This window comes from Acomys minous (genome assembly GCF_964271855.1).
Source record: "Acomys minous genome assembly, chromosome: 10".
NCBI classification, from domain to species: domain Eukaryota; kingdom Metazoa; phylum Chordata; class Mammalia; order Rodentia; family Muridae; genus Acomys; species Acomys minous.
In genome coordinates this window covers 62178403-62190555 of record NC_140491.1, presented here as the reverse complement: position 1 = coordinate 62190555, position 12153 = coordinate 62178403, and the positions used below count along the sequence as shown (strand labels likewise).

Genomic DNA, 12153 nt, shown 5'->3' with positions numbered 1-12153 from the left:
CACCAATCCACCTGCCTCTGCCTCCTGAGTGCTGGGATTAAAGGCGTGTGCTACCACACCTGGCTGTGAGTTTGTGTGTACAACATTTATGTAGGTGATTGTGAAAGCCAGTAAAAAGTGTCAGTTCCTCTGGAAGTGGAGTTACAGGTGGTTGTGAGCCACCATACTGGTGCTAAAAAATTAATCTGGGTCCTCTGCAAGAGTAGCAAGGACCTGTAACTGCTGAGCCAACTCTCCCATCCCAGCTTGTGATTCTGACCCACGGCTGATTGTGTCGACATGCATGCCTGTGTACATGTGTGTACACACAAGTGTTCCTTCTTTCTATATCTGAGACATCTTTGCTCTGCATATGACCAGGGGTTACCACTCACATTGCTGAAGAGGGGACACACGTTCAAACACACATTTTGATAGTCACACAGTAGGCTCCTTTCTGTCCAAGATGAATCTAAGGGTCAGTGACCCCATCTGAGATTAAGGAAGTCCCTGAGAACGGAGCACAAGACTTTCTGGCTTCTGGTACCTTCTCTGTGTCAATGAGCATGTCGGCCAGCTGGATGGCCACACAGTGTGTACAGGAGGATTTCCCTCCTGCTCCACTCACCCTCCAGGTCTCCTGACATGGGAGGCTGCACCTCTAACTCAGACTCACTCACTTGCCAGGGAAATCTGCAAGCCGAATCCTCGGGGCAGCAGCCGTGTCCACCATCTTCTGGGCTACGAGTGTTCCCTAACCACTTGCAACAATGACGGCATTTTATCTGTTCCACTGAAGACCTGGCCAAGGTGAGTGGCCAGGAAGGGACTGGTCACGAATTCTTGCCAAGTTCCGTGGGGACCCTAGGCTGAGCAGTATAAAGCGCAGCTGAGTGAGGCCCTAGCACAACATCCTCAGCCTGCCTAGTGACCCGTTGGGCACCTGTGAGCACACACTCTGGAGATGAAGGCCCTGCTCCTGAGCTTTGTCCTCGGCCTGCTGGCTGCCCTGCAGGCCCAGACCATCCCCACCACGGAAGAGGATCAGGATGTGAGGCTGAGATGGGCAGGGCATGCAAGTGGGTTTATGGCAGACAGGGGGCTGAGGTTGCCGGTTGGAGGCTCCATTCCTCCTCCATCTAAAGAGACATCATTTTAGAGTCAGGCTCGAAGCCCTGCTCTGAAGGAATGTCAGACACAGCCCAAGGCATGTGGTCAGATGGCTCTGGGTGCAGAGGGCTGGAGGATGTCAGAGTCCTGTCCTCTTCACTATTCTCTGGGAGTGCAGGGGTCTGTGACAGTGTCACAGTGGCAAGGCTCTGAGATCACACCGCTGTGGCCCTGGCAGTGCTAGTTTCTTTCAGGGCTTGGTAGAATGTGTGCCTGGGAAACACTTCACATGCCAGAACTTGGGAGCCAAGGGAGAGGCAGGGGCTATGAACTAGGGGCAGTTCTATGGTCTGCCTGAACCCTGAAACTGAGGTGTCTTTTCCAGGTGACAGGAATTTGGTATTTGAAAGCTACAGCCTCTGACAAGAAGATTCCTTACATGAAGCTTGGGTCTGTGTCTGTGATGCCCATGACCATCAGGGCCCTGGAAGGGGGCAACCTGCAAGTCAAGTTCACTTTCCTGTGAGTGTGTGCCAGCTGAGATGGTAGCATTCCTCTTGGCCTTTGCTTTCCCCAACATGAGAGCTGGGGGCTGAGGTGGGAGCCCTAGTCACCCACAGAAACACCTGATACCAGGTGCATTGGAGGCAACAGTACCACTGAGGGTGCCCCAGCGTAGAGAGGACCACTGGATGGTAAGTGGTCCAAAGAAAATAGCTCTGCTGCAAGGGGGCATCCAATTTTTATTCTGATGGGACATCCTTTGTCAGCGACCAGGTCTAGGGGCCAGGCTTTCACTCCCAGACCAATGTGAGCACAGTCTGGGCTTGTTCACCCTCCAGTGTCAACTTTTGATTGGGAGAGAGGCAGAGATCAGGATTTCAGATTGACAGAGAGTGTGCACAGGACTCCAGGGAGAAAGCTTATCAGGCCTGCATAGACACAGTGAAGTCCCAGTGTGTTCCCATGTGTGTGCTCTATCACCCGTGTGACCTCTCATTCATGTGCTCTATCACCTGTGTTACCCCCATCCATGTGCTCTATCATCTGTGTGACCTCTTAACTGTGTGCTCTATCACTTGTGTGACCCCTCCATCCATGTGCTCTATCACCTGTCACCTGTGTGTGCTCTACCACCTGTATGACCTCTCCACTGTGTGCTCTGTCACCTGTGTGATGATCAACTGTGTGCTCCATCACCTGTGTGACCCCCCTTCCATGTTCTCTATCACCTGTGTGACCTCTCAACTGTGTGCTCTATCCCCTGTGTGACCCCTCCATCCATGTGCTCTATCACCTGTGTCACCTGTCACCTGTGTGTGCTCCACCACCTGTGTGGCCTCTCTATTGTGTGCTCTATCACCTGTGTGACACGACCTGTGTGGTCCCTCACTTGTGTTACCACTAACATGTGTGCCCTATCATCTGTGTAGACTCTCACCTGTGTGCTCTATCACCTGTGTGACCTCCAATCTGTGTGCTCCCTCACCTCTGTTACCATTCACTTGCATGATACTATCGACCACCCATTGTGTGGCTTTTTTCTTTCTGTCTTATCCCTGGTTTGCCTCCTGTCACTTTAGGGCCCATGAACAACATGACAGTCTGTGCTATGTATATGGAATCTGTCATTTTGGCAATCCAGGCATGGCAGTTAACCTGGAGTTTGCCCTTTGTACTTTCGCCCAGTCCCTTTCACTGAAGATTTCTGTCATTTGTCCAGGTGACAGTGATGTGAGTTTGATCCCTAAATATTTCCCGAGACAGAGAGGGCCAGGAATAGGAGCCACATAACACAGAGGTCAGGAAGGGGGCTTTGCTTCAGATGATATCTACAGACCAAGTAGCCCAGGCTGCCCAAGAGAGTGAGCAAGAGGCTGCCATGGATCAGCCAGCAGGTGGCATGACACAGAACTGGAGCCACTGTGAGAGCCAGGGGCCTGGAGCATGTGACTCAGGAGGCCTGCTGGTAACACAAACAGGACTCAGTGAAGCCTGTGCTTCCTTGGCCACCCTGGAACCAGGCAACTGTTGGCCACGTTGTAGGTGCCACCAGAAGGGGAGGCGTGCGGCTGGCCACTGTGTCTCAGACACTTCTGTCTTCCAGGATTGCGGGACGATGCCAGGAGATGAGCACTGTCCTCGAGAAGACGGATCAGCCTGACAAATACACACTCTGTGAGTTCCCGAGCCTGTGAGGGCTGCACCCAACTCCTGTGATCCACGTGAGGCCAGTGTGGCAATCCCAGCATGCTCCCTGCGCCCAGAACCCATACTTCCTTCCGTTCCTGTTAGCTGCCATGTTCCCTCCCATGAGGCAGTTGTCCTTACAGATGGGAACAGCTGACTGTAAACACTGCATTGAGTGTGGTGGCTTTGTCCCTAGGAGAGAACTGACTGTTGTCTCGGTTAGGATTGCTGTGGCTGTGATGCAGCACCATGCCAAGAAGCCAGTTGAGGAAAGGCCTTATTTCGTTTATATTTCCACATCACTGCTCATCATCAAAGGAAGTCAGAGCAGGAGACAGGAGCTGATGCAGTGTGGGTTACTGGCTTGCTCAGCCTGGCTTCTGATAGAAGTGGCCCCACTCACACTGGCCTGGGGAATCCTGCATCAATCATTAATCAAGAGGATTTCCTACCAGCTTGCCTACAGCCTGATCTTATGGAAGCATTGTATCAACTGGGCTTTCCTCCTCTCTGATGTCTCTAGCTTGTGCCAAGTTGACATAAAACTAGCCAATCAAGACAATTACCCAGAGATGTCTCATTGGCTATGTCTGAACTCAAGGAGGAAGTCAGGAGGGGCTGTCTCTGGCTCCAGAGGCCGACCCTCTTTGTATGACATACAGGTTTGGGACATGGCCATCTCCCACGTGTGTGGCCCCCATTGAAATGGAGGGTCCTTGTAACAGAGGCTCTGGGATGGCAGAGAACCTGGGTCAGGAAGCCCTAAGCAACTGGGATGGAGTCAGACTTGAGAGGTGTCAGGACGATGCTAGGCCACCCTTGGGTCCTCGTTGAAAGGTCAGGAGGAGGTCTATTCAGGACCGTGTCCCTGTTCTTCCTCAGATGGGGGCAAACAGGTGCTGCACATCATACCATCTGAAGTGGAGGGCCACTACATCCTCTACTATGAGGGCAGCATACACGGGCATCGACTCCAAATGGCAAAACTCGTGGGTGAGTCACATTGTTGTGAGATGGGCCAAATGCTCCCGGGGTGGAAGGTGGCTCGCCACTGTTGGGGCTCCAGCTGGAAGAAGGATGGGCATGGAAAGAGGAGCAGCATATAAAACGCAGCCCTCATCACAGCTGGCACCGTGTCCTTCTTCCCTGGAGACGAAGGCCCCAGAGCCTCCTGAGGTCACCCTGAGCCTGAGTGCTTGTCCACATAGAGCAGGGAGACAGCACGGAGCCCTCACTCCCAAGGGTGACATATTCCTCCAGAGTGAGGTTGGGCACGCTGCTCTCAGCTGCCCTGATAGAAACTCAGGTGTGCAGAGGGCACAGTGCCCCTGTGTCTCGTAGGTCAGATGGTATGGAGGGCCACACATGGCGTTCTGGTCCTTCTTTCCCACCTGGGTCTCCTTCCACACCCAGGCCTCAGGGTCAGTTCCCCACATGGATGGGCAATGTCTCCCTCTCACCCCAGTTGCCTCCTCCTCTGTGCTGGGATAGAAATTTTGTCAGCTCCCAGCTCTGTCCCTAATGCCATGTCCCTCTGGCCTCACCTGTAGGCAGAGACCCTGACCTCAACCAGGAGGCCCTGGAAGATTTTCAGAACGCCGTAAGAGCCAGAGGCCTCAACGCAGAGAACATCTTCATCCCCACGCAGGGAGGTAGGAAGCAAGCTGCATGTTCTCCCGCCCCCATGCAGGGAAGGCAGCGTGTCACTCAGGACCACAGGCTGCCAGCTTTGTCCTTCATGGGTGGGGGAGATGCTGGTGGATGGAGGGACCTTGGATTTCTCACTGAATTCCCTGGGTCTACTGAATCATGTTTTCCCCCTTTTTTTCTTGAACAGAAACCTGCCCTCTAGGAAGCAATTAGGGTAAGTGACTGGTTTGTGTGCACACTTGAGGTAATCCTGTGTTCTAGGGTCAACATGGTTTCAGGAGGCCCTGCATTCTAACTTAGGGAAAGAGATCGTTCCCTACCTGGGCACACAGGTACGGCCTGTGCTACTGGAACCTCCTCTACCTGTGGGTATTTGTTCATATTTCCTTCATATGTGTCATTTCCTGAACCTCAGGAATCTGCCCTCAATGAAACTCTGTAGTTGGCTTGCAACAGGAGAGAATGCCTCTCTCTGTGTGTCCCCTGCTACATTCTGCCGAAAGGAAATTCCTCCTCTGCCTGTCCCTTCCCCTCAGTCACCGTGGGTGACTCCATTTATGGCATGCTTTGCTTTAAAGAATGCAGGAGCCATGCCTCAGGTCCAGCAGCATTCCTGGGTTCCTATTTCCTGTGTGATGCTTGGGAGATGTGTTCAGAGAGTTGCCCATGGCAACCTGGCCCGATGCAGGCAGAGCCTGAGCCCCACAGCATCCTTGTCTTCCCTTTGCCATGCTCTTGTCCTCAAGTCACTTGTCCACTCTTCACACGTGGGCATGGAGAATTGTGGGAGGTCAGTTAGGGCATTGGGTGGGATAGGATGACCTTTGCCCTCTGTTTAGCTCTGGTGATGGAGCCTCTGCCCTCCCAACATTTCCCCAATGCATGGATTGTTTTGGTTTCACTGACTCTCCTCCTTTCCACAGCAAGGGATGCATGGTTCCCGGCCTGCCTTGCAGCATTGTTCTGCTCTGCCTAGACCATCTGAGCTCGGGACACAGAAGACACTCCCTCGCTGTCTCTCCTGGCTTCACCCACCCCTTCCCTCTGCCCCCCTCTCCCCTGCTTCTCCATAAAGAATGTCATCATTATCTGGTGCCTCTGTTGTCTGTGGAGAGGCTGAGGGGACCAGGCAGGGTCCTCTCACATGCCTACTGGGTGTTGTTTTAGAAAAGGAGGAGTCGGGAATGGTTGCTCCCTCATGGTTTTTCTGAGCAATGGTCATGAAGGGTTGGGTTTAGCAGTTAAAAGCTTTTCTTCCCCAGCTCCCTTTGTGTCCTCTCATATCAAGGTGATGTGTGTGAGTGTGAGGATGCATGTATGGGGTTCCAGGGCAGAGGTGATGCTCCTAGCAGAACTTCTTTGGCAGGTATTGATCACCTTGTGTCTGTGGCAGCAGTGTGGAGTGAGGTTGTCCTTGATAATATTACTTTATGATAGAGCTCTTCCTGAAGGATGGGCAGTGCTCTGACTTGTCTCTACAATCTGGCTGGACAAAGTCCTAGCTCTCTGGGGCTAGCCCATCCCCAGGGAGCTACCTCGGCATCATATACTCATGTCGTGAGTATACTTTCCTAAATTACTTTCAGGATTTCACTGAGTAGTACAGACAGCCAACTGTGACAAAGAGTTCTTTTCTTCTGGGGAGACATGAATCAGCCAAAACTTCCTTGGGTACCAGTATCTCAAATTGAGATGCTCCATACCCTGCACCCTTGGATGTAAGCAGTATTATCTCAGGACCTCAGGTCTTACTGGGATGCTGGAGGTGCCACATGTCATGCAATCTGAACATGCAATCTTGGGCCACACAACTTGTTTCTTCTTTGAAGAGGGTCCACAAATTCTCCACAGGCAGTTAGTTCCTACTGTGCTCCATATACCTGCCATTTCTGGGGCAGCATAATGTGCCTCGCCATTGTTGACTCTTTTGCTTGTTTGTTTGTTTTTGTCTTTTTGAGACAGGGCTTCTCTGTGTAGCCTTGACTGTCTTGTACTCTCTTTGTAGACCAGGTTGTCCTCAAACTCACGTCTACCCACCTGCCTCTGGCTCCCGAGTGCTGGGATTAAAGGTGTGCGCCACCTCGCCTGGCTGCTCTGTCGTTTTATAATGATTATCTTTCATCTGTTTTCCCCTCAACATCTCTGGCCATCAAGATGGTCTTCCAGCAGCTGTAATCAGATTGCAGTTACTTGGCTTTCAGGCACCTGCCTGGGGCATCCTGTGCCCAGTATGGTTTGTCTGTTGGTATCATCTTCCCTTGGAGCAGCAAGGTCTATTTCTTTAACAGGACTTTGCAGATTGTACTGGACAGAATTGAAGTCTGGGGTCCAATATAGGGAAGGGATCTGAGATGGAGGGTCTGATGTGTTGGCTTTGCCTTAAGGCTGGGTTATTTCTGGGCGTGGTGTCAGGTTCTCCAGGATAGCTGACTGAACCCAAGACTGACCTGGAAGGTGACAGTATGCAAGAGAACAGAGGTTCTTAATGAACCCTTCCCAGCAGAAAATGCCACACATAAACTTCCATAACACCAGTGGGGGCCCCATAATGCCCTAGATTCCTTTAATATAGGCAGCTTCCAAAGTGGTTCTGAGAAGTACCGATGGATGACACTGGTTTAGGGTTAGGGTTAGGGTGAGGGTGAGGGTTAGGGTTAGGGTTAGGGTGAGGGTTAGGGTGAGGGTGAGGGTGAGGGTTAGGGTTAGGGTGAGGGTTAGGGTGAGGGTTAGGGTGAGGGTTAGGGTGAGGGTGAGGGTTAGGGTTAGGGTTAGGGTGAGGGTGAGGTTTGGGTGAGGGTGAGGGTTAGGGTGAGGGTGAGGGTGAGGGTGAGGGTTAGGGTGAGGGTGAGGGTGAGGGTTAGGGTTAGGGTTAGGGTTAGGGTTAGGGTTAGGGTTAAGGTTAGGACACCTTTGTGTCTGGCACCTTTACAGAAGACTGTCAGAAGATGACCAGTGGTGCTGAGAGCACAGACCTTTCCCTCAATGCATTTGGTTGACTTGTGTAGCTCACATGTTCCAACCCCTCCACTTCCCCCCCCCCCCACTCTGCTTGTCCTGAGACCCTGAAGTTCCCCTTCCTTATTCAACCTGTGGGCTGTGGGGGCAGTGTTGCCCTGTCTGTGCTCTCCTTTAGCCTGTGCATTTAGAAAGGGGCATGGAACTTCCTCCAAACCTAAGACCACCACTACTCTTTCCCAAAGAGGGCTTCAGTTTGGGTGGGCTGGGTGCTCATGAGCACTGGGATCCATCTCACAGGCTAGAAATGACCAGAGCTGAGGCAGACTCGTAGAGGGTCATCAACTTCTTCCCAGCGCTTCTTCTGGGGTCAGCCATGATGGTGTCCACCCATAGGGAGGATGATAATCATTTTAGCCAATGAAGAGTATTGACCAAGGCATCTTCAGGACCACCTCTTTTCTTTTTGAGAGACAAAGCTCATCTCACATGGCCCCACTCCAGCCTTCTCCCTCTCTACATCCCAGCTCCTCCCTTGTCCCAGCCAGCCGGGATTTGACTAACGCTCCGGAGGAAAGGGGGCAAGTCTGCATTCTGATCAAACTCCGTTTATTGAGAAATTTCACAGAGTTTTTATAAGGCAGAGGGCAGGGATGCATATTGCTATGGCAACCCAGCTGTAGGCTATCTCAAGATGCGAGGAATTCCAAGCAGGTCACAACGTTCTGCCACACCGAATATTTTGCTATCTTTATCTAATCTAACTGTTAAACTACAACAGGGTGCCTCCATCTAAATCTTACCTTTAGTCTAACTGCCAAACCATGACAGGGTCAGCTGGTGTCTGGTAAATGACAGACTGCTGGAGAAATAAGAACCTAGGCTCTGACAAGATGGCTGAACATTGGCTATATAGCCCGTCCCCAGCACTCCCTCCCTTTTGGCTCCATAGTCTCCAACCCTTGGGCCAAAACTTCATTCCTATTTATGGCTGAACATTATTCTACTGTGTAGATCAGCCACAGTTTTTATAGTGGGTGACACTGGGACTGTTTCTGAATGGTGGGAAATCTCGATAAGCACTCTTACTATTTTGATTTTTAAATTAATCATTTTAGAGGTAGTACATATGAGAAATACATCATTGTCTGCAGGCAGCTCTGCTGTATACAGTGATAGTTGGTGCCAGGGTCTGATAGAGAGTAACGGAGACCATGCCAGACATCCCAAGGAAGGTAGGCAAGCCTCCTTTATTTGCAGCTCAGCATGAGCTGACCAGATTCAGCCTGAGCCAAAGGGATAAATAACCCTGTGAGTGGGAGGGATCTGACTGTTGATTGTTCAGGTTCTGGCTTTGAGGCTAAGCACTCCTCCTCCAAGAACATTCTTCAAAAGACAGTCAGGATGGTTAATTACAGTACTTAGTACAGTCCATTTAGATTCACGCAAACAAAATGATGCAAGCCAACCCACAGTGTACACATGGTGGGGTCTTTGTGCAGTGAGAACAGGCAGGCCCTGTCTCCTACGTTACTCAGTGTAGGATAAATCAGCTGCAGGGAAGCTAGGAGCACAGCACATACCTGGGTACTGTGCAGCTGCTCCTGTCAATCAAAGGACTAAGAGAGCGATGCAATGGCCTCAGATGACTCCTGTCAGCTCTGAGGAGGTGACAAATTGGGGTCTCTGAGGTCTGGTGTGTGGACAGGGTGAGCATTGCAGAGAGCTGATGGGAGCCACAGCAGGTTGCCAGTGAGCTGCCCTGCCTTACCTTCATGCAGATGTCTGCACAGAAGGACAGAGCACTAAGCAGCCCACAAGGGTCAGCATGGTGTCTGACTGCCCTTTGGGGAGCTTCCAGAGGCTGAGGAGTGGCTTCGGGAGGCCATTCTGACACCACCGGCTGTCTTCTGGTTTTGTAGTTTCTTGGCTTTTGTCTTTATTCAAAAGTGTTATGTTTAAAACTTTCATATCTTCAAAGCAAGGCTCATGCAAGATGAACTTCAGGAACTCAAGGAAAATTTCATTATACACATTGTCAAGTTAAGTTTGTTGGAAGAAGACTGAGGTCCAGGCTGCATCCCTACCACAGCGAGCCCTGGCTGGCACTCTGTAGGGCTGCTTTTGATCTGGAGTGTTCTCTTTGGCCATGTCTTATAGCCACTGTTTTCACAGGACCAGCTGTATCTGTTAGCTAAGGCTTCTCATGTGAATGCTTCCATCACAGCTCTGAGCCCATCTTCTTCTTCCTCTCTCCTCCTGGTGGACATGGAACACACAGGGAGGGGCCCAGCGGTCATAACATGCTGTCCTGTGTGGCTGTAGCTGCTGCTTTATGCATCAGGGAGAAGGGTTAGGTTCACACTATGGCAGATCCTGTGGCTAGGAACAGGGAAGGACGGATTAGGTGTCTAGGAGACAATTACCCTCTTGTCCAGTTTCTTGACCTGGGTTCCAGGAAATCTACTGGACTTGCTGAGTTCAAGCTGTCCCTGGATGAATCCAAAGAATGTCTGGGTGTCTCTCATTCCTGTAAGTACTCAGAGGAAGGGTTTTCCTTTTAACTGAGCCTTCTGAGAGACAGCAGATAACCATACAGCTCAGTTTCTGCCATTGTCCATAGGGCTGAAATACTTCTTCCTTCTCCTCCTCCTTGTCATCACCACCACCACATCACCACCCCCATCACCACCACCACCATCACCACCATCACCACCACCACCATCACCATCACGACCACCATCACCACCACCACCACCACCATCACCACCACCACCATCACCACCACCACCACCACCATCACCATCACCACCACCACCACCACCACCACCATCACCACCACCACCACCACCATCACCATCACCACCACCATCACCACCACCACCATCACCATCACCACCACCATCACCACCACCACCACCACCATCACCACCATCACCACCACCACCACCACCACCACCACCACCATCACCATCACCACCACCACCACCACCACCACCATCACCATCACCACCACCATCACCACCACCATCACCACCACCACCATCACCACCATCACCACCACCACCATCACCACCACCACCACCATCACCATCACCACCACCACCATCACCATCACCACCACCACCGCCATCACCACCATCACCACCACCACCATCAGCACCACCACCACCACCATCACCACCACCACCACCACCACCATCACCACCACCATCACCACCACCACATCACCACCATCATCACCACCACCACCATCACCACCACCACCACCACCATCACCACCATCACCACCATCACCACCACCACCATCACCACTACCACCATCACCACCACCATCACCACCACCATCACCACCATCACCACCACCACCATCACCACCATCACCACCACCACCATCACCATCATGACCACCACATCACCACCACCATCACCACCACCATCACCACCATCACCACCACTACCATCACCATCACCACCACCACATCACCACCACCATCACCACCACCACCATCACCACCATCACCACCACCACCATCACCACCACCACCATCACCACCATCACCACCACCACCATCACCACCACCACCATCACCACCACCACCACCACCACCATCACCACCACCACCATCACCACCACCACCATCACCACCATCACCACCACCACCATCACCACCACCACTACCATCACCATCACCACCACCACCATCACCACCACCACCACCATCACCACCATCACCACCACCACCATCACCACCACCACCACCACCATCACCACCACCACCACCACCACCACCACCACCACCACCACCATCACCATCACCACCACCATCACCACCACCACATCACCACCATCATCACCACCACCACCATCACCACCACCACCACCACCATCACCACCATCACCACCACCACCATCACCATCACCACTACCACCATCACCACCACCATAACCACCACCATCACCACCATCACCACCACCACCATCACCACCATCACCACCACCACCACCACCATCACCATCACCACCACCACCATCACCACCACCACCACCATCACCACCACCACCATCACCACCATCACCACCACCACCATCACCACCACCACCACCACCATCACCATCACCACCACCACATCACTACCACCATCACCACCACCACCATCACCACCACCATCGCCACTATCACCACCACCACCATCACCACCACCACCATCACCATCACCACCACCACATCACCACCACCACCATCACCACCACCATCACCACCACCA

The 12153-nt window shown here is 52.3% G+C and overlaps 1 protein-coding gene across 1 annotated transcript; it reads left to right on the top strand.

Moving 5' to 3' along the window:
• Positions 1-943: 943 nt before the first annotated feature.
• On the top strand, positions 944-4454 carry LOC311607284 (von Ebner gland protein 1-like; the record flags this gene model as incomplete). Its single annotated transcript, XM_084798955.1, has 5 exons — positions 944-1030; positions 1475-1611; positions 3197-3267; positions 4162-4272; positions 4405-4454. 5 exons carry the CDS (start codon positions 944-946, stop codon positions 4452-4454), a joined length of 456 nt encoding a protein of 151 aa, XP_084655081.1.
• Between the last annotated feature and the right edge of the window lie 7699 nt (positions 4455-12153).